At 37.2% G+C, this 23,754-nt stretch overlaps 1 protein-coding gene across 1 annotated transcript in view; it reads right to left on the bottom strand.

Moving 5' to 3' along the window:
• PLXDC2 (plexin domain containing 2) overlaps positions 1 to 23,754 on the bottom strand; it is a 254,364-nt gene that overhangs the window by 68,646 nt on the left and 161,964 nt on the right. The window contains exons 5-6 of the mRNA XM_017817251.1: positions 3,692 to 3,814; positions 918 to 1,036 (exon numbers count right to left, since the gene is read on the bottom strand). Coding sequence (XP_017672740.1) covers positions 918 to 1,036; positions 3,692 to 3,814 — 242 coding nt within the window. The remainder of the gene's footprint in view (positions 1 to 917; positions 1,037 to 3,691; positions 3,815 to 23,754) is intronic.

Raw genomic sequence — 23,754 nt, 5'->3', positions numbered from 1 at the left:
AAGAAAGAAAGAAAGAAAGAAAGAAAGAAAGAAAGAAAGAAAGAAAGAAAGAAAGAAAGAAAAAGAAAAAAAATTCGTCTTTAACCCTAGAGATTTGAGCTTGTCTACTTTCTGATTCTCATTTGCATGAATCACAGAAGCATTGAATCATAGAATACCAGGCTGAAAGGGGACTTCAAGGATCATCTGCTCCAACATTTCCTGGCAAAAGTACCAAAATTCAACTAGGCTACAGCCTCCAGAACTCTAGAAAGAAAAGAAAATCACCTAAAGCAACAACTGGAATTCTGAAACACCTGGAGAATGCAGAAGAAGCCATCCAATACAACATATTAGTGCTATAAATCCAAACCAAATGGCCTCAATCTAAGCAGTTTTATCACCAAACAGATGGAAAACCTCAAAGATCTAGTGATACAAACCAGTTATTTCTCATTTGAAATATATGAACTTTGAAATATGTGAGTTGCTAGAAATGACATCTGCAGGAAAAAGGTGACCTTTTAATACTAACCATTGATTCTAGAGTATTTTCAAATAGATCAAAATTGGGTGAATTAATTGAGCAAATTAGACCCTACCTTTTAAAACCCAAGAGGAATTTACTTAAAACCCCAAGAATTTACTAAACACTCAGCACTTACAACCACCCAAAAAAGTCCAGTTGAAATCCAGGAGAAACACATTTGAGTCATGTTGATGGTTTTTAAGTCCATCATATGAACAACATTTTTACAATAAAACATTATTTTCAGCAAAATAGTGATCTTATGAACAATATAATGAAATGATCTTATAGCTGATCTTTCAAATACCTTCTCCCCACAGAAAAAAAATACCTTCCCCCTTCCCCGACAGGGAAAATCCTGGCAGGTATAATTTGTCCACTTAAATGATAATTTTTAGACTTGACTTACTTCTTTGTAGCCGAAAATGATACGCCCATCATTGAGAAGGGTGGCCTGAAAAGTGAAACTGCCCAGGTTGTAATTATCCTGCAGATGTACATGGTCCCACTGGACAACTAGTGCTGTGCCTGTGAACCCCAGAGCGGGGGTAGAGAGGCAAAGGGAAGAAAAAATGTAAGAAATACATTAACTGACTGTAGGAAAAGTACTTATCTTCAGTTACTTGAAACAAGAACAGTGACTAGCCTCTTTTTATCAGCTTTCAGCTCCACACCTTGAAATGCCAAAGATATTAAAAACTCAAGTTGCAACTGAAATCCTCTTACATGTAGACACCACAGTGCCACACATAAGCACCTCGACTACTGCTAAAGCAGCAGTGGTCAAGTAACGTGTCTGGAAACAACAATCACTAAAGGTGGGATCCAGCACTCAGAGTTCAGGTGTGCTGCCATTACCACCTCTCTGCAGGGGCTTTTTTGCACCATATACATAAACCCAGATGACTTTGAAATGTGAAGTGCTAATAGCATCACCTACTTAGTAAAAGTTCTTATTTGAGGAATTTGAATTCTTCCGTTAACTATGCATTAATTAAATAGCATTAACTTTTTTCTGCATGGTGCAAGTCCTTGCTGAGGTTCTGCGAGTTGAAAAATGTTAGGTCTTTGCATTAAATAAATGTAGTTTAAATCAAACTCACTAAGAATTCATGCATAGGGTAAATATTGAGTCTGGTATGCAGAGATTTAGTTGCAAGAGGCTTGTTAATATTCATGGGAGTTCACTAGCTGAATATCCACTTACCACAGCAAAACTGTACCTCAAGCAACTTGCATACCCTGTGAGCATGTTTTATAGATGTTGAAGGTTATTTTCAAGCAGCTTGACTGAAAGACACTTATCACCAAAACTGTGTTTATGAAAACCAACATTTTTGTCTTTATACGGCTTCCTCAACAACTTCTCTCTTCGGCATTAATGGAGTCATGTGCTTTGATTCACACTTTAATTTCCTTTCTTCCTGGAGTCTTCATGATGACTCAGTATGTACCCAGCTCAAAATATTTTTGATATATCCTTGAAACATCTTTTGTCACAAGTCTTCTGTGATGTAAATCTCATGAACACATCTTGGCAGGTGAAGTCATGAAACTATGAGCATAGAAAGTTTGGGTACACTCTGCACTAAGTCCAGCACATTATTGTCTTTTGTGTCTTTCATAGATGTAGTACATACTCATTAATTGTGCACACAGTGCATTTTTTGCTTTGTGACCACACTCATTAACTGCTTTCTGAATATTTATTTATGATTGTATTAAGTTTTATTTAAAGGTAGGTTGACTTTTAAAAATATATGTATTATGTAATAATATAATAATATTTGCATTTCAATATATAATTATTAATTATAAAATTATCGGAATAAAAACAGCCAGAATTTCTTATGGTTGGTCTTTGAGTACTTCAGATCTATGTGGATCTCAGACCCCTACCCAAAAATGAAAATCATCTGCCACCAAAACTGTCATCTCATTCCCAGGGCTTTTAGGAAGATCTGTGTGTGCCTAAGCTCCTTGCAGTGAGCTCTGTCAGTGAGACCTTGATGAGAATTAGCAATGTCTTCCCCAGAATCCTCAGATTCTTTAAGAAAAGATGAAAAATCTCAGACTATAATGTTAAATAATTTATGAAATCAAAATTATATTTTTTCTCTTTGAAATTCTTCATGTAAAGAGTAGGATTTTCTCATGTAAGTATTTTATTGGGTTTTTAACAAACATATGCTGCAATGACTAGGTTGTAAAAAGGTTATGACTAGGTACAAAAGTTATACAATACATATTGATCCCTGTTCTAAAAAACAAAAAGTAACACACCTGGTGGGAAATACAATATGTTTTGAGCATGCTGTAAATTTATGCTTAAATTCACTATAAATAAACATTCAGATTAATCCATGTGTATCCAGGAAGATTTAAAAATCATGGATCTGACGATATTAAGTTATGATACGAAACTGTCTAAGTTTTAAATTCAGAATAGACAGTCACTGCCACTGTAGTTGATCACTAAAGGCCTGAAGTAAGGCACCAGATGCCTTTTAACCACATGGATTACGTTTCTGAAATATCGATTATAACTGAATTCAAGAGAAAAATATCCACACATTCAAGACCTTTGAAAGATCTCACAGAGTTTCAAGTATAACACTGCAGTTAGCCTTTTACTCTTTCAATCTTTTTTACAAGGAACTGTTGAGAATTCATGGTGTAGATGAATGTTCTGGATTCCAATCCTGGGACTCCATGCACTTAGTCATTGACAGGTTTATTAACCTTATGCCTGCCCTGCTTCCGTGGATTCTTGCTATTGCATTCCACAAATGCTATTTTCATTTTAGGTAATGGGTAAATGGTATTTACTATCTCTCTCTCTCTCTATATATATATATTTTGAAATAGCAGGAACTTACACTTTTATATGACAGATTTTTCCTTTTAAAGCTGATAAAATGCATTACTAGTTTGAGTTGATGCACTTCAACCTCCAGAAGATATCTGTTTGATAAGGAAAAAACATTCATGACTCTTTAACTGCTTTCTAAATTAAGAACTGTTTATGTATGTCTAGCTACATCCTTTATACAGCTTGGGAGTTAAAAAAAAAGAACAAAAAAAAATTTTAAAAAATCTTCAATGTTTCTCTCAAAAATAGTTAAGAAAATAAGAAGAGCCAAGGGGTACAGACACATTCATTTATGAAGGACTGCTACATACCATTATCAAAGTATCTGACTGTTGAATTTCTTGATACACTGGGGTCAAAATTTGCCATTAAGGGTGCAATATATTGGGTAGCTGTTAGCATTCGATGTACAACTTCTCCAGTATATATGAAACCTACAATAAAAAAAAATTGAGACCATTTCAGTAAATTCTGGAAAGATATATAGAATGGCAGATTGAGTTAGGCATTGCCAGAGTATTAGAGGGTCATCTGAGAGAAATTAATCCCAAAATTTTATAGTGAATTAAATAAGAGCTAAAATGTCAGGAAAACATCTGTCATGGCTGCAAGAAGAACAAGATTCAAAATGAACAGTGGAACAAGTGTTTCAAGAAGGAAGTACTCATATAGAAATAAAACCAAAGAAAACTCAAGGAAGAATAACTCCAGTTAAGGAAAATATGCAACTATGTGGCATTGTGAAAATGAGCCATTTACCAGCAGGCATATTCCACAGTGGTTTCTTCTATCCTTTCCAAAAGTCTTGTTTGTTTTGCTTTTGCAATTTGTGACCTCTTCAAAAGTTATTCTAACCCTTGTTCATATTTCTAGAGACACTGAGTGAGAGACTATTTCATCTAAAATTTAGATGAAGAGTGGAACAGACAGGACTATTTCAGGATTATAAGCCAAGTAACATTTCTACTACATTCTCTGCAGTGTCAGGTCGCACTAGTTTATCCTATTCACTCTTGAATCAACCATAGTCCGCAGATTAATAGTGAGTTTCTTCCATCAAAAACCTCCGGTGGTTTGGAATTGGAGACCTTCATTTGAAAGAAGAACAGTCATCTACGGTGAATACAGTAATCCTGCAGTTTTTTTCAAAGCAAAAATTTGTGTCTTTTAATGGCAGGAAACCTCTTCAATTTTAAACAGTAGATTGTCTACAAATGTTGTTTATGTTTGTTTTAGCCTTTGCCTTTAACTTGATTTGACTACAGGCAGAGTTTCAAAACTAAGGTTTGATATTACCTCTCCTCCTGAAGTGTTTACCAGATGGTGCCTTATGATGAAATGTTTGCTTTTTCTCCTTCTATTGAGTCAATGAAGTATATTCCAACAGTAAACAGCTCAACAACAAGAAGAATATTAGAATATTTTCTAATATGAAAAATTTTATTTGAAAGACAGCTCAAAGATATTTAATTTTTTACTGGCAAATGATACTATTCACTGCAACAGTATTTGCACTGGTTTGTGTTTCTTTTTCCATCTTCAATTGTATTGAGAGTCTTTCTGCCTCCACAACTCCTTCCACTGTCAAACCCAAGAAGCCCTTTCTTCTCACATTAAGTATTATGGCAATGCAACATGCTATGTAGGAGCATGCAAATCTATCCCTAAAATACAATTCTGAAATTCCAGAACTAAATACAAACCTGATCAAATCTCCTGTTAAGAGATGCTATCTTAAAACTATTAATGTGCAACTTCACTTTCTTAATAATGGTATCTCCATCTTAACCACTGTGAGATGACAGAGTTATTCGATATGACACAGGAAATCTCTGAGTGCACGACAAACAATAATTTTATGGAGTGCTTTAGTCATCCTTCTACTCCTGTCCTCTCCTGAAATATGTAGCTAAATTCTTGATAACTGTTCATGGAACTAGTTCTAGAAGTCATAAGATGCTACAAAGAAACAAACAAGAAAGGTGGTTCTTTAGAATAATTCTTCTGCATGGCTGCTAGTATTTAAAATCAAGTTCTGTGAAGTCAACTAATGTGGAGGTGATAGGAGAGCTAAGAAAAAGCCAAGTGTGGAGGAGAAACAACAAAAAATTTGGTTGCAAGATTTGGCATCTGACAAAGCGGTGAGCTAGGAACCAAGCTGCTTTTTCTTCCGTTAAAACACATCTGTGCATCAGAAAGATACAGTATTTTAATATCTGGACACTCCCTAACTACTAAATTAAGTCTTAGGACTAAACTAAAACTTCTTTTTTGGGGGGGGGGTGGAGAGGGGGAGGGGAGGGGAGAGAGTGGAGGGCAGATTCCTTCAACTGAATATCTAAGTATCACTTTTCTTTTTTGGTAATTGATATGGAGAGAGAAACATAAGTTAAAAAAATATCTACCCACACATATTTACAAGTAATTTATAAACTTGAATTTTCAGAAAATAGAAGTGTGGCTGGAATTTTACTCTATAAGTTGTTATTTTAGGATAGCCAACTGTCTTGCCAAAGTATAGTCCCTGAAATGCACTTTCATTATTTTGTCATTCCCTTGAGAATTAATCCTTTATTCTCATTTAGACATTCTAAATACATGTAATTTCATAGAAATATACCTCATATTATGTGCTGCTTATTATCCCTGTGCTCATTTGCACACATATTTTAACACAGCTGTGGGTGGGTCTATAACCTTGAAACCCTTCCTCAAAAATATTTTGAAGACAATAGAAACAAAACCTTTGAAGCCATATTCTTATATTACAATTAGCCTTAACAGTTCAGTACTTATTCATCCCTTGCACAACGGTCCTATCCTTACACACAGTTTCCCTTTCATGCTTCCATCCCATTTACAGTATAAATGTCACCATTATAACTAATAATGAGGCAGATACAATAGGGAAAGAAAGGACTTAATTGTGCTGGAACACATAACTAAGTAAATCAGCCCAAGTAATTAGTAACCACAGCATGTATTTCCAAGGGTTTGCCGGATGCAGCTTTACTATAGACAAAAATGGAAAGCAGGAGGTGGATGATAGCTGGGAAGCAGGCAGGCCTTGCATGAAGATCACTCTAATGAGAACTCCAGGCATGCATTGGAACAACTTGAAAAGAAACACAAAGTAATTTCAAATCATCCCAGAGATTCAAAAGCTGAATCTCATTGTCACTACAACTTAAAGAAAGCAGCAAATGTAAAATTAACTTATTCCTGAATGGAATTCCACAGAAAACTGGTTTATATCATCTGTGACCTAATTTTCTGACAGTGGTAAATGCTTATGGTTGATTCATTTAGTCAAGGAAGACTTTTTCAGACCTGTAATTTCCTGAACCACTTAATCAGTCTTTTGTGGGAGGTGTTGGTAGAGCACTTTTCCAAAACTCTCCACAAGCATTATACCTAGAAGCAGAATATGTTCCTAAATACTGGAATGAAGACAAATAGGAGAGTGCTCAGCATTTTGTATGTTTAGTATGTACACATAAATTTGACTAAAAATAAGGTTGAAATAATACTAAACCCACTTGTAAATCAAGAAGAGTACACTTCTAGTTCTTGTAGTGTACAAATTTACACTCACACAAATAGGGAGAAAAATATATATATAACCACTTAACTATGAAAGCACATTTCCACCTGATGCAGGACACTGAATTTATTTAAAAATGCATTTTACATCTGAATTTATCCATTCCAAAATATGCTCCTTATCTGTTGCACATTAGCATATTAGATTTACAAAGAACATTTCATGTACAAGAATATAACATTCTGCACATAAGATTTCTGTGGTTTCTTTTTTTATACTCCTAGCTGTGCACAAACTCAGTACAACTTAGAAAGTTTTTGACAATATTTGCCAAGCGTACAGAATAACAGAATATAGGTTCAAAGCTGAACAGGCAATGAGTCCTTTGAAGCTGCTATTGTGTGTCTATAAATATGATAGGATATGGGATATACAGATAATAAAAGAAAATGAAATATCTAGGTTGATAACCATCTTCTAAGTTAGTTGATAACTAACTTTTAGGATAAACCTTCTAAGACCTTGCATGAAAAACTACATAAATCTGAGCCTGATATCTAGGTGACAATATGATAAACTGCTTTTGCATTTCAGTATTTAGCTGAACTAGAAAAAAATCCACTTTAGGTTGTAATTCCACGTTTAATTTATTTTTAAAGATACGAAACAACTGGTCATATCTTAAAAGCATATTGGATAAGGGTATAAATGAATTGTACTTGTGATGAATAGGCTCCGTTTTGAGAGTATATATTTTAGGTGCCCTGTACTACTTCAAAGCTATAATGCCAGTTCAGTCTGTGTAGTGGAATGACCTTTGCCATCTGCCACATGCCCACCCAGCTGCTCTCTCACAACCTTTCCTCAAAAGGATAGGAGGACAAAATAAGATGAAAAAATCTGTGTGTTCAGATATAGACTGGGAGAACACTTGGCAATTACTGTCGTGGGCAAGATAGAAGTGATTTGGGGAAAATTAATTTATTGTGCTGCTAGATAAAACAGGCTCACAGAGTGAGAAAGACAGATTAAAACACCTTCCCTCCACCCCTCCCTTTTTCCCAGACTTAGTGCCACTCCTTTATTCCTGACCTCTCTACCTTCTCCTTCCCATCGAGCAGTGTAGTGGGATGGAGAATGGGAATTGTGGTCAGTTCATAACACTTAATCTGTGTCACTCCTTTCTCCTCACATTTTTTTTCCTATTTCACTGTAGAACTTTCCCATGGGCTACAATCCTTTAGGATAAGACTGCTCCACTGGGGGTCCTCCATGGTTCCTTTATGATAGTTCCACCTTTCCAATGTGGGGTCCTTCATAGGCTGCAGCACAGATATCTGCTTCAGTGTGGCTCTTCCATGGTCTGCAGAGAAATAACTGCTCCAGCCTTGTCTCCTCCACAGATGCTTCAGTGCCTGGATGATCGCCTTCTTCTTCTCTCTCTTCCCTTGGTGTTCACAGTTTTATTTCTCATGCTTTTTCCCTCAATTCTGACACTGATGTGCAAAATTTTTTAACCTTTCTTAAATATGTTCCCCTGGAGGTGCCACCAAGGTAGTTCATGGGTTCAGCTGTTTCCTGTAGTGGGTTCACCGGAGCTGGCTGGATCTGTCTCTGTCTGACACAGGGCAGTCCCTCATGTCCTTCTATAAAGGCACCACACTACTTAAACCTTGCCACAACCCACAATACATCCTAAGACTTAACCTAATCATAGAATCATAGAATCAGCCAGGTCGGAAAAGACCTCCCAGATCATCAAGTCCAACCCTTGATCCAACAATGCCGTGGTTGCTAGACCATGGGACTAAGTGTCACATCCAGTCTCATCTTAAAGATCTCCGGAGAATCCACCACTTCCCTGGGCAGCCCATTCCAGTGTTTTATTACCCTCTCAGTAAAGAATTTCTTCCTAATATCTAACCTAAACCTCCCCTGGCACAGCTTAAGACCATGACCTCTTGTCTTACTGATAGCTGCCCGGGAGAAGAGACCAACCCTCACCTGGCTACAGCCTCCTTTCAGGGAGTTGTAGAGAGTGATGAGGTCTCCCCTGAGCCTCCACTTTTCTAGGCTAAACAACCCCAGCTCCCTCAGCCTCTCCTCATAGCACTTGTGCTCCAGTCCCTTCACCAGCCTTGTTGCTCTTCTCTGGACCTGCTCCAGCACCTCAATATCCTTCCTGAACTGAGGGGCCCAGAACTGGACACAGTCCTCGAGGTGTGGCCTCACCAGTGCTGAGTACAGGGGAAGAATCACTTCCCTGGTCCTGCTGCCCACACTGTTCCTGATCCAGGCCAGGATGCCATTGGCCTTCTTGGCCACCTGGGCACACTGCTGGCTCATGTTCAGCTTCCTGTCAATCCAAACTCCCAGGTTCCTTTCTGCCTGGCTGCTCTCCAGCCACTCTGTACCCAGCCTGTAGCGCTGCAGGGGGTCGTTGCGGCCAAAGTGCAGGACTCAGCACTTGGCCTTGTTGAACCTCATCCCATTGGAATCAGCCCAACTCTCAAGCCTGTCCAGGTCCCTCTGCAGAGCCCTCCTGCCTTCTAGTTGGTCAACACTCCCCCCAGCTTAGTGTCATCTGCAAATTTGCTGATAGTGGACTCAATCCTCTCATTTAAATCATCAATAAAGATATTAAATAGAACTGGGCCCAACAGTCTTCCCTGGGGGACACCACTAGTGACCAGCCACCAACTGGATGCAGCACCATTCACCACCACGCTCTGGGCCCGGCCCTCCAGTGAGTTCCTGACAAAGCACAGAGTGCCCCTGTCCAGGCTGGGCTGCCACCTTTTTCAGGAGAATGCTGTGAGAGACAGTGTCAAAGGCTTTGCTGAAGTCCAGATAGACCACATCCATAGCCTTCCCCCCATCCACCAGGCAGGTCACCTGATCATAAAAGGAGATCAGGTTGGTCAGACAGGACCTGCCCTTCCTAAACCCGTGCTGGCTGGGTTTGATCCCTTGTCCATCCTGAAGGTGCTGTTCTTGTTTTATATATTACCTCTTCCATATTTATTTTATATAGCAACTATTTTAGGTAATTCACAAAAATAACACAATTTTCCTGAATTACTAGAATTTCTTGTATCTTGTAAAGAGGTTTATTTATTTATTTTTAGATTAGTGATATTTTAGTAAAAGATGGACGGAAAATTGCAGCTGAAACAGAGTACTTAAAGTACCAATCTTACCCTCAGTAATTTCTAGCTCTTGTCCAGGTTAGGTTATTCACACTGCATTATATAATATATAATATATAATAATATATAATATATAATATATAATATATAACATATAATAGTATAATATAATTTTGTCTTCTAAAAAGGGAAAAATGTTCTGGCATAAAGAAAACAATCTACAGAAAAAGAATAATTGTGTCTGCTGGTGCTCAATAAGTTGATGTGGAATTATGCCTTCAAATAGCCATGATATTGTTTTCATAAAAAGTACATAAAATTTTGCTTATTCTCTGAGATAATTTTTGTTGGAAATAAGCACCTGGAACAATACTAGTTTCAACCTGAAATACTAAACAATGCATTTGACAAGAATAAGAATACTCAAAAGCTATTTGTACAGTTGCCAATAAGCAGTTTGACTCAGGCCTCTAAATCCCCTATAATTATCATTCCCTTCTTTTCACAATTCTGGAGAATTTGAGAACTTGACTGAACGGCACATGAGTTCCATCAAATCTCCATAAACCAACTATACTTACCAGGTGGTTTTGCTATCATGGTACAAGTTGGTTCATGCACCTTTTGTTTCAGGTACAGGCATCAATATTATTTTAATGATCTCCCAAGCCTGGTGTGTTTTAAAGGCAATTAATTGATCCAGTTCCACATTGGTTGACCTAATCTGAAGTGTGTCATAGAGTCCCCAGAGGAGGCTTTTTCTGCCATACAATGTTGGCTCACAGGGAATCAAAAGATGGAGGATATACACTTTTCTTGAGACACCTTAATTAATTCCAGATCAGAAAATGAAAAGATGATACTTGGAATTTAAGATTAAATGAAAAGATATGCATTTAAAAATATACAAATGAACAAATCCCAGGAGCTCAAAACAGAGAACAAATCTAACCACCTCATAAAAAATATTAAATGTAGAATAAAACATAAGATTGGTTTGGAAAAAAAAAGTTCATTTTTTTTATCAAGTAGCTAATGTTAAGTAAAACCATATGTTAAAACCAGTAGTAAAACAACAAGCTGTGCTAGAAAAGAAAGGGCCTGCCAACAGTGGCTGAACAATGAAAGGTTTTGCATGACAGAGACTGTCCTAGGCAAAGGCAGCGCTGCCTTTCCAGCCCACAGTTCACTATGGGTTTACTCGAATGCCTTTGCAGCATATAAACTAGCAGGAATATACCAGAGCAGCTTCCGAAATAGGGAACCAGAGGAAAGTGGTTTTCCTGAAAGGGTAGGCTCCAACCCAGATCACTCAAGTTAAAGCCTTGATTTCAGCTTGTATATTCACATATGCAACAAGCTTTGAGAGGAGTAACAGCACACTCTCACCATGCCCCCTGCCACCCTCCCAAAATGTCTTGTTGCACAGAGAAATCATTCCTTGTATTTCTCCCTGCTCATTTTCTCACTTAAGCAGGGTGAAAGTAAGAGACTTCTGATGCCCATTTTCCTCCAAAACACTTTGAATACTGTTTGCACAGCCAACAGAGAAAACTGCAGAGGAACTGGAGCTTCCCAAGTCTCTGATAGCTTTTCTTTTGGTCTCAGCAAAATCAAAGCCTTCTGAGAGGATCTGCCCTGGGGCATTTGGTGGTATTTTATACAGCTCAAAGCTACCTCAATGGGTAGCAGAACTTCTACTCTGTATTTGCCATCTTAGACTGAGCTCACTATCCATTTTTGATGGAAACCAGAGTCAGCACAAGTATAGTACTGTACAGACTAAGAGTTACCACAATTTTCACAGCTTTACCCCCAATCTAACAATTATATGTTGTTGAAAGACTGCCATAAAATGGGCTATGTTATCTACCTCATTTGTTTATCTACTTCCCTATATCTAATGAAGAAGAAAATAGGAGAGAAACTATGAGACTTACCTTGGGGTTGTTTAAAAAACCCACCACAGCCAACTGTGGGGACAAAGAAGTGTTTAATGTCTGATTTCTGTCAGCGTTGGGCATTGTCAACCAAGACAAAGATAAGCTGCTCACAACTTAATGGTGTGTAAAAACCCCTCATATCCTAAAAGTGATTTATATTCCATCTTAACATCTCCAGTTGTCAGAGATATTTTTTTGCCAAATAAAGAAATTGGCAAGTGGATCAAAAATACTTCTGTGTTCTCTAACTGACTATGATAATTGGTAATGTAAAAAGGTGTATTGAATTCTCTTGTTAAGTAACTATTTGCCTGGACAGTAGGAAAAAATAGAACAGGGATAGAGACTGAGATGTAGGACATGAGAGTTTATATATACGTCTTGTAAGACTGAGGTTTTTGGTTTTAAAGTGTCAGAGATTTCTAAATTGTTCTATCACTGGAAAATGGTACCTTAAAAACAACTGGTTCTTAAGTACTCATTTCTAAAGGATTTTTGTAAACGGTGTCTTATTAAAAATCAGCACCTAATAAAACCTTGACATTCTTTTATTCAGGATAACTCATTTCAGTTGCAGCACACAAACTATCTTATTTGCAAAAACCTCTGTTCTGTTCAAATGGGAATAAATTATGATTTGTGACTCATGTAATCTAGGCTATAGAAACTAGGCTTCTCCTGTAAAAGACTATTCCCCACACATTAACACCTCTCCCTGCTCCTTTCTTATTCTTTTATTTCATTAGAAAATACATATAATTTTTTGATGTGTTAGGGATCAATTCAACCCTTTTGTTACAGCTACTCTTCTCTAGGTGATAACAACATTATTGCTTCAAATGCACCTTCTCACTAGGTTAGAAGACATTTGTTTGCATGGACACTGTATAAATATGTTCTTGAACTAGTTATTACACCATTTGAATTCAAGTCCTTCATTTAATTTACCTTTGTACAATTATAAACAACTTCATAGAAATTTATTGAGAATAAGAAAACAGCTCCCTAACCAACAAAATGTATTCAAGCTTTATCAACTGGTAAAATTCTCTGTCTGTAAAGTGGTCACATATTTTTTCCATTTCAAACTATCTTTTCAAAATATTTATCAGCAATTTATGATCATATATGATATCTCAGTTAAGAAAACTCAGAGCTGCAAGTTTTCTCTTCAGTTGAAAGCCCAGTGGGATGCAGAATTTTTTGTAGTTGTTTTATTTAATGCTGCTGAGAATTTTGACTTGCATTTTATTTTCAGGATGTTTTCTTGTCTCACTGTTTCTGGCGTACCACATTTTCACCTTATGTTCTTTTTTTTCTCTTCAGCAGTAACAGTAAAAACCTGATCAATCTATTCTTGTTTTTGGAAATAAACTACACAAGGACTCAAAAGAGACATTTACATTCAATCAAAAGATGGCAAGATGTGGGGAAATAAAACATCAGGAGTTGTGTTGCTCATGTATTTATTTGGTGAAGCTGACAATTATTGCATAGGTGTATAAAACACAGTCCACAAAATGCTGCACTGTATCTTTTTCAGCTATGCTAAATTGTGTTTTCCCTATGATTTTCATGATATTTCTTCACCATTTCATTATGAAGCAAATTCAAGAATGCTATTCTACTAAGCCCCTAAAATACATTAGAATGCTGAATTTTAGAAATAGATAACGCAATTTATTTTCACGTCTTGTCCTATATAGCCATATTAATTTTTCTTTCATACTTCACTGAAGTAAGCTTTAAGTAATGTCATTTTCCCCCAGATGGCTAATTTATTGTTATGTCTGTAGAAGACTGTTATCATCACTGTAATTGCATGAAGATTACAGAGTAATTAAACAAAAGGATAACAGCAACTCCAGATTCCTCAGACAATCCGTGAAAGTTAAATACCTTAACGAGCTTTCAAGATCAGTGTAAAATGAACCAATCTCTCATGTTATTTTATGATTCTTTCCCAGCCTTCTGGGAAAAATGAATTAGAGACAGATTATACATACTTTTTTGCTTTGCTTTTGCTTGACTAGATTGAATGTCCAACCCATTTCTTCTTTTGGCCTTAAAAATGGGCTATCTGAAAGCTAAACCCCAGAAGGCATAAGTATAACAGTGTTTCTTAATTGCATAACCTTACAAGGTCTCCTTGTGAATCTGTTCGTGATGGTAAAAGAAAAGATACCCACAATTCTCATACTCTTCTTCATACTTCTGTGTTATCTTATGTAGATATTTAAAGGCCAGAAAATTAGCTTTTCACCATTATTTTTCCCACTGCTTTGCTAATACTTAAAGCAAGCATTATCTGGAAAATTTGAGAACATGCAATGTATGACATTTAGTAAATGTCAATAAGTTTTCCAGCATGCTGTAGCTTCCCTGCTACTCATGCTCTTTGAGAAAAGTATATGATCTGGTGGAACATAACCCTTTCTGATTAATATCCCATGCAACTCAGTGAAGGGATTTAGGCGATAATGCATCATGAAACTCTTCCAGTACATATTTTTTTTCTGACATCCCTTGTCAGGAAGTTGTTAGATACCAGTAGGAAAAGGACAGGAGCAAGAGAAGCCCTTTTACGTAAGGACAGTGACAGACTGCACAGAACTTGCAAATTTAATTGTAACTGAATTATCCATTCACATACTTTTAATGACTCAAAACTGCAAATTCTCTCAGCTTCAGGAGAAAGAATCACAAAAGTTATTTAGAGTCTAATGGCTTGTATTCGTTCCTCTCTGATCATGTACTTACTTCCTTAGGGAAAATTCTTGGACAGAGGCATGAAATACAGTATCTACTCAGTGAGATACCACCATAGTGTATTTGGGAGCGATAGCTCCCAAGTGCCTCTCAGCTTCAGCCAGACAAAGACCAACACAGTTCCTAGACAGGCTGGAACCAGAGAAAAGAGGTTGGCAGGAGGATTATCTCACTTGGGACGAATATCTTAGCAGCTGTGTCATTGTTTTAACTTTGGCACTGCTGAATCCTTGGATGAGGCTTGAACAGAGCTGTTAGAGGGAAATCTAATTTTGCAGTCTATTTCTGATATAAATGTCTCTTCCACTGGTTGGGTAAAATATCTTCATGCCTGAACAGCTTTTGTCATCAATAAAAAGTTTGGATGGAACTGAGGAAAAGAGTCTTTCAATGTTTGAAAACATTTAATATAAAGGAGTTCATCTTTGAATCAAACTTGTAATATCAATACAGATTCTTCTTCTTTTGCTGTTGTATCTCTCTCCTCCTGTATTGCCACACAGTCTAATAAAAATAACTATCATAACTTGCTTTGCTTATTCTCCTCTTTATTCCTTCTAACTTTAAAAGCTATTTCTTACCTGGATAAATCACAGGAAATTTGAATATCAGAACTTTAATGAAAAATGAAAGACTTTCAGGTTATGATGAAATAATTATTCTCCAATGTATCAAAGAATTCATTACAGAAAGAATAATGGGGTTTAGAAAAATGCTGAACGCCATCAAACTTGGTTGTCATTCATTCTATAGAACTTTGAAGCAATGAGATTGCAGAAGACAAAAATTTTAAATTTTAAATTTAAAAAAGTCTGCTTAAAATTTATGCATAACAGAAAGACAGTTTGGAGAATGTCTGGGTTTCTACTGCAATAAATCAATGTTACTTGAAATAAAACTTTGGGGTTGCTAGGTACAGATTAATTCCACACCCATTATATAATGCTATTGCACTACTATTAGTCCTTCATAAACTACTTAAGCTATTCCTATGTATATCATATTCACATCCATGTAAACAACACCACTCAGCATGTCAGGGAAGACTGCAGAGGCTAATATGCATCAGAGAAATTCCAGAGATCCCAGTAAATTACATTTCACATATATACACACAAAATCCACTGAAATAGCATGTAATAAAGATGTTTTTTATTCTATCAAGATTTTTTTCAGAAGGGAATTAGCTCTGGGTTCCTCTACTGTCAACATTCTGCCATAGCTACGTGCCCTCCGATTCCTTGTTATCCCACCACATGTTTGTGTTGGACACAGAGTTCAGAAACCTGAGGCAGTGTGAGTTTCCCTCAAGCAAAACTATTCATCAGTGAATATACAGCTCAAAACAATGAGACAGAAGCTGGTAAATGTCCATGGGTAGCTTGGGCTTCAAGGAAGGAAGGTTACGTTTGCCTGTAGAGAAAGAGGTTCTTGTTCATATGTGTTGCTCAGTTAAAGTTTGGGTGTATATAAGCATATTACCCTGTTCTCTAGTTCAACTCTGCATCCCTCCCAAGAGGACCGCTCTAATGCAGCCATTGTAAGGGAAAAACAGCCAGCTCTTCCCCTTTCTGTGGCTTCAGTCTCATCACCAGAACTGGATATGCCACTCATCAAACAACGGGATATGTCACACACTAGACAATTTATTTCCCTTCTTAGTGAACTACTGGCAGATAATGCTTTGGAGGATGAATCTCTACACTGGTTCAAAAATAAATAAACCCCAAATCAAACCTTTTTGATTAAGATCAATTTGCTGATCTATCTCTTAGTGCACTGGACAAAGGTTGTCTGGCAGGGAGGGTGGCAGGCTGGTGTGATGAGGAACAGACAGCAAGCAGGGAAAACAAGCAGACTTGTAACTGACACGCTGTATACTGAAGTTGAAGCCAATTTTGGTCTTGTCCTTTCTTTATCTCCTTTATCCACTCACTACCTCACCATCATTTTGGGCTATGATTTTAATTTGTGAAGTTAATCTATGAAAACATCTGGCTTAGAGCAACACGAGCAGAATGAAACAGAGAACAGACAAAAATAAGTGGAGAAAAACTAGAATATATTAGTCTCAGTGTTTAGAGTTTGGGAATTAAGTCACATTAGCTTTGGTATCATCAGTAATTCCCTTGTGTTTCCTCTCTTTCGCTGCATTAGTTTACATTAAAGCAAATTACATTACATGAAAGCCCTGTATTCATCTGTAATTTAAAGCACGCAAACAAAACTTCTGCAAACGTAGGGAAATGGACCAATTTCCCTTCCAAAAAGAGAAATAATGCCTGGATAAAATGTTCCTTTATGATGGTTAAGTTTTTATATAATTTCAATACTGAAGACTTTCATAGGAAATATGGATATTCATACAAACTTTATAATACATGATGGGGATGGGAAGAGCAAAACGTCTTTTTCAGTGTCATTTAATAGAGGAAGATATTCACCCAGATCCAAAAAAATGAAGTTTTCTCTCTAAGCAAGTAACTTAACAAAGTTACACCCATAAAAAAGTCAGGAAAATCTGCACTGTTGAACTGGGTAATTACACTCTCTTTTCAAATTAGTTCTTTTAATTAAAGAAAAAGCTTTCCCTTATCTTCCTATTAGAATAGGACCTGTGCTGTATCACAGTTTCAAGCCCAAGGTTTTAATAACCTGACCATAAAGAATGAATGACAAAAAAAATATTCAATACCAGTCTGAAGGATATGATCACAAATTTCTGCCATAGGAAGCATACTAGATTCAAGTTTGAATAGAAAGCAAAAGTAAAGTAAAAGTAACACCTCTATGATTGATACTTTAAAAATAGTGTTTGTGTATGTGAATAAGCATTCTAAAGGGAAGAATTCTCTTATGGTCATTAAAAAAAAAAAGGAAAAAATCTTTGGTACCATTTCAAGTCATGTTTTTAAAATGTGGGTGTCCTTTAAGAAAAGGAACTTTGGCAGGGGTCAGCCTGTTTAAGAGTTATGCATGCAGAGGTTTAGGAGCACAAGGGAATTAATCTTTCCATCTGAAGACCTCAAATCTGTAATAACTCATTCGTTCCATACAGTCAGAGTGTGGAAATAGGCCATGGCTAGGCGGTGGGTAGTATGTAGCTGTGCCGTTCAGAGTTCAGCTTGTCATAGGCATAAAAAGTCATCTGTAGGAAGCTGATTTGCCTGCAATCTCTGCAAACCCCCTTAATAAATACAGTTCTGCCTTGTTTCATGGCTGTTTGTTAATACATTTTTAAGAAGTTGCAGTAGTACAGCAGCATTAGCCTTGCTAGGCATTAGCCCTTATAACACAAGGGAGCATGAAACTGGGTTTATATTTCTGTGCTTCGGCAAAACACATATGAAAACATGTCATGTCTTTCAGATATTTGCAAAAAATGGGAATGGTCATCTTTTATACATTCAGTATGCATTGGTACATTATCTGAATGAAACTCTAAATGACTGAGATTGAAAATGTTTTTCTAAGTCTTCCAACAATTAACTGATGAGCTTTTAGACTAAACTAGACCAAAAATTAATTTCTATAAGGCTAAGAACTTAAGTTGCAATATTGTTCTACATTGTGGAAGACATATACAATACACACTTCACTCTGATGATAAATGTTGGTCATTTAATCATACGGTAAGTTACAAGGAGCAATAGGATATCTCTGGTAAATACCACGTAATAACAGGGTACATAAACAGTGATCCCTGCCTCCTAAACCAAAGTGCAGGTTATGACATAATTATGTTTAAACTTACTAAAAGTAATAATCACATGTGGCTGGATTGTATTTGCCAAGAAGAAGCCATTTAGGATCTGCCCAAAGAAAACACATTTGCTTCTTTCAACATTAGGAGCTGGGGAAGCATAACTGTAGCCCCTTGACTCCACACCCATCCAAAAGATAAAAGTTATGGCAGGAAAGCTAGAAGACTCCTCTTAACGTAGAAAGCCTTAGACAGACATTAACTGTAATAATGATAAAGCTTTTTCATCATGCTGTGGTCTGTATGCTGCATAAGACACAATAGGCTGCTCTTCACATCAGATGACACCTATAGAAGAGTGGTGGCAGTTTTTTTCCATGAGCATTTTACCCACTTCCTTTTGAATGAATAACAAAATGGAGAGCATGGATTAAACCACCAAGACGCAAGAAGAAAGTCTTGCCTCCCATGAAATCTTAGCAAGAAAATATATTCTTGTTCACATTTGGTTGGGTTTTTATAAGAAATGAAGTTCCTGAAAGATTAAATTCAGGAGGCATGCACAGGCAGATGCAGGAACAAAACTGCTTTCAGCTACCACCTGCACTCATAGTTATTTTCGTTGTTGCAGGTCATGAATGGCAGCAGAGAGAAAATGGAGAACCTATCAATTTTTTTTACTTCATTTTGTTTGAATAAAATAATGCAGGTTCTATTTATTTCCCTTGAGACTGTGTAGACATATGGCTTGCCATCCTTCTGTCTTCTGTCATGGCTCCATTAGGGAACTCATTATTACTTTTACTCTTGTACAAACTTTATATCCAGAAGCTGCTACTTTCACAAGCTGCCATTAGTATGGCAACTCACATTCCTTTTTTGAGGAACATAATTACTTGTTCAGACTACATGATCTCATTAGGTAAGGTGCCTATACCCTTATTTCTTAATAGAGGAAATAAAATTATTTTTTCATCACAGGTTATACTGATCTTAGTTAAGAAATTAAGAATAAGGCAGCAAGAAAAGATTTCAAATGTCCACCCTGAGTATACACTTTGAGACATTTAAACAACAAAGGAAATTTTCAAAGGTGAACATCAGTACTATTTATTCCTTGACAATCTGCCCACCTCTGTGTCCACCCTCTCTATTTTGGGAATTCAGTAATGAGTACAATTTTTTAAAATCCACTGTGGACATGCAAATACCTAAAAACAATCATAGTTTGTTCAGACCAGAAATATGTTTTGTAAATGCAAGCAAGAAGGAACTGGCTTGTACTTTCAGTTACTAATTATACTAGGGGTATATGGTAGTGCAAGTTGTAGCTAGCAGTAACCAAGATTTTCTTACTGAGTCTATGTAAAGGCCCTCTAGAGATTTGACTCCTCCGGAAATGTAAAGAAGTGATAGCTAGTACAAAGGGTATTGCAATCCTTTTAAGTGCACAAACATCATGTGAGACACTTCAGAAAACCAAGATCCTGGTAAGGGGTCAGACCCAGTTTCATCTGTACGCTGCTGACACCGCTCAATCACTACAACAGTGATTGTACAACTACAACAGTGAAGTTGTAGTGATTCTGACACTGTCAGAACACAGCTTCCTGAGCTCAGTGAGGAAGGCAAGACCACAAATGACCACGAGCAGCACAGTGACTTTGTTGATATTAACAGACATACCGTCACGTGCATCCTGACTTCTTTGTACAGCATCAGTCAGGGAGGAGTTGTGAAAGATAAGGATGCCATGCAACTTCCTACATCAATCAAAATGACAGAAGGAAAACTTCTAGTATGATATACACTGACATACAGTGTGATAGAATAGTATGTTTTCTTGACAGAGAAGATAATGGTTGGGACGTGTCTGATCAACAGGACTGACACATTGAGAAAGCTGTCAAATCAAACCCTCTATGATCATCCCCCTATCTATTACTCAGCGATAATGCTAGACTAGAGAGCTGAGGGATATCATCTCCCGAACTGCACTGGTGCTTGTTGCCTCTTTTGCACTAAGCTATCTGGCTCAGGGAAGGTCAGTTTCCAAATGGTCACATCAGCTCTTCTCTCCTGTCACTTAAAACTCTGCATAAGAGGTAAGATCAATGGGGATTTTCAAGAACATTCATACTTTTGTCCCTAAGTTCTCTATTCACTTCCATTTTCCTCTATTTGGAGATGAACTTTAACTACAGCTTCTTACTCTTTGCATGCACTCAGTCATAGAGAATGCGCAACACTTCAAAAAATCACTGCTGAGGATTTCTACCAATGTGACTGATGTGATTGATATTGATTCCATCTGTGTGTGATCAACTAAATAATGTACGATGTCAACTAAAACCAGCAAGCTCTCAACACAAGAAAGCTTGGTACAGGTACAGCATAGGATGAGTGCAATTATGTACAAATCCATGTTGTTGCTGCTGCTTTTTCTTCCTCAGCTGCCCACAGGAAACATGGAAACAGGACTGCTCTTGTAGTGCCCAAACCCAAGTAGCAGTCACCAGAGAACCACTAGTAATTGCTTTCTCTGAACCTCTTTGTTAAAATGATTGCTGGTATCAGATGCAAAAGCTTTCACCTATTAGGGGAAACTTCCTTGAAATCCCCACCACAGAACAGGACTGCCTTCCTTTTGTGTAGAGATGGCTGGCACCAAAATAAAAGTCCACTTTGTGTTTATAACCTTGAAAAGGATTGTCAGCAATCTGCCACTAATGATGCTTATGCAATCTGCCACTAATGATGCTTTTTGCCTCCAAGACCAAACTCACACTTTCCTATTGAAATTCAATTTCTCAGCTTTTCAGCTTGTTTAATGAACACACCAAGGTGATGTAAATCCACATCCTCATCCAGTGTGCTGTCCCCAACCACTTTACCTGCTTTCACATCCCTCCTCTCATGGAACAAAAACTAAGCCAGCAAAAATACCAAAAGAATAGCTTCATCACTCCACTGAACTGCAGCACAAGCACTTCTGCTATCCCACAGACAGTGCACTAAAAAGGTAGCAGGCAGGATCAGCAGAGAGTGAAACTGTTTCTTCTCTTGGCTGTGCAGTCTTATGCCAATTCAAAGTCTTCATGAACTTGCAGCCTTACACAAGTTGGTATGATTAATGTCTGTTTGAAAATGCCTTGAGCTTTCAGTTTCCACTTGGGACTCTCAGAAGGCTAATCTACTCCCTCTCAATATCCTAAAATTTTTGGCTGAAATTGCATCTAACAAAAAGTTTTACTTCTGCAAGTGTAAAGTAAGTGCAAACCTGAGAGTTAGATTTAACTTTTTTCATCAGTTCTAGGATGGAGATGATCTAATCACATCTTCCTAAAATGAAATCACATGCCTGTAGGTCTGGGACAGCTGAAAAACTTTTTCATCAAATGCTTCTGAAAGTGGAAACGACATGCCCTAGAGATGGATTTTCTTCTCATGTGCAAGTACACAGATTCAGTGATGAGTCATGAGCAGGAAGACACCTGATGTGCAGATTCTGAACTTGAATGTTTAACATTCAAGATCAACATGTTCAACATTCATGATCAGCTTCAAAATAAGCCAGTAAAAAAAAGAAATTAAACAATTATGTATGACAAGATACTTAAAAACACTCAACCAGAAAACTTAGGAAAGATCATAAGTCTGTCTTTCATTAAATATGTTTGTCTATGGAAGAAAACACATTGGTTCTTAAGAAATCATAGCCCCACATTTTATTTCAGCTTTTGAAAACTCATTAAGCCCCATCAAGTTGAAACCAATCGCTTATAAATTTGATTTAAATGAAAGTCAGGCCATTTCTCAATAGAGAAAGAGCAGGCATGCCTCTTTAATTCTCATCACTTACATACACTATAGAAATAGTAGAAGGACCAAACGTCGTTAAAATACCTATTGAAATAAGACTGATGAATTCACAAGATGGAATCACAAAGAGAGAACTCAACTATTAAATTTATGTTAAATATAAAAACTAAATTTTTATGCAGTTTTTAATATACTTAGAAAAATAATGTTTCATGAAATAAATGCACATTATTTACACTGAAGCCTGTAAGAAATCCATGCATTTTACAACTACTTATAATGCTTTAGTTATTCTGCAAAGGCTGGTAACACAATCAAATGAAAAGCCCTAAAGGCCTGAATATTCTACCAGTTGCAGAGATGGCTTTTCACATTTAGTAAATTATAAAAATCTTTAAGGGCCTGTGTCTGCAAAGGCTTGAAGGACCATCAGCACCTATTGAGTTCAGTCAATGTTTAGAGTGCTCACAGTGTACAAAAGGACTAATGGTTTTGACAGGAAATCTGGTTTTCCACTTATTCAATTTTTTTAACAAAGGGGAATGCACCAAGCCTGGCAGATTTCAAGAAGCATTTGGATGATATTCTCTAGCACACTGTGTTACTCTTGGGAATAGTCCTGTGCAGGGCTAAGAGTTGGACTCAATGATCCTTGTCAGTCCCTTCCAACTCAGTACATTCTGTGATTCTGTGATGCCTATCTCTGCAGTTCCTACCAATATTACCATAGCACTCAAGAAGAGTCTCGGCTACCATTCAGCTACACATGGAATATGGTACTGCAATCTTTATTTAAACTTCTACACAAGTTACTACCTTAAAGGATGTTATAGATATCCAGGAGCATCAAGCCAGGGTGGCTCGTCAGCCCTAGTGAGACATTCACGTACAGTCCTCTTGGCAGTCAAATATCTCCTGAAGCCCAGGTGGCTGAGTTCCCCAGATGGTGTTTCCCATTTTGTTGAACAGCCTCATAGACAAGCAAAATCCAGCCATGCCTAGTGACTTTTCTGCCTCGGGCTGCTTCCAGATCTTCCATTCAACCACAACCTCCGGACAGATGGAAATCATACATTCACTTAAGAGAGGAAATCCTTGCATGCTTGGCACTGTCTGTTCTCACAGCACCTTTCCAGATTGTGGAGGGGGAAGAGGCCTGCTCTGAGGAGGGAATCCTATTGTAGTGGCGAATAGGCATTTATCCAAGAATAGGATACAGGTTAGGTGCTCTGAATTACCTCTTTCATTTCATTGACTATGTAAATAAATATGTGTGTGAACTGAAAGTGAGTTCCATCTCTCTTGACATGTTTCCCTTTCCATCTTTCCTTCCACGTCTAGAGAGAGAAGCAGAGCTTTTACTGCACAAAGATTATGGCATCTTTAAAAATCACAATAGCAGAAATAATCTTTTGGCCACTACATTTACTGAAGGATTTTTAAT

Source organism: Lepidothrix coronata, unplaced genomic scaffold (genome assembly GCF_001604755.1).
Source record: "Lepidothrix coronata isolate B3197 unplaced genomic scaffold, Lepidothrix_coronata-1.0 Scaffold59, whole genome shotgun sequence".
Classification (NCBI taxonomy): Eukaryota; Metazoa; Chordata; class Aves; order Passeriformes; family Pipridae; genus Lepidothrix; species Lepidothrix coronata.
Note: the sequence above shows the minus strand (reverse complement) of the source record. Positions and strands in the feature narration are given on the sequence as shown.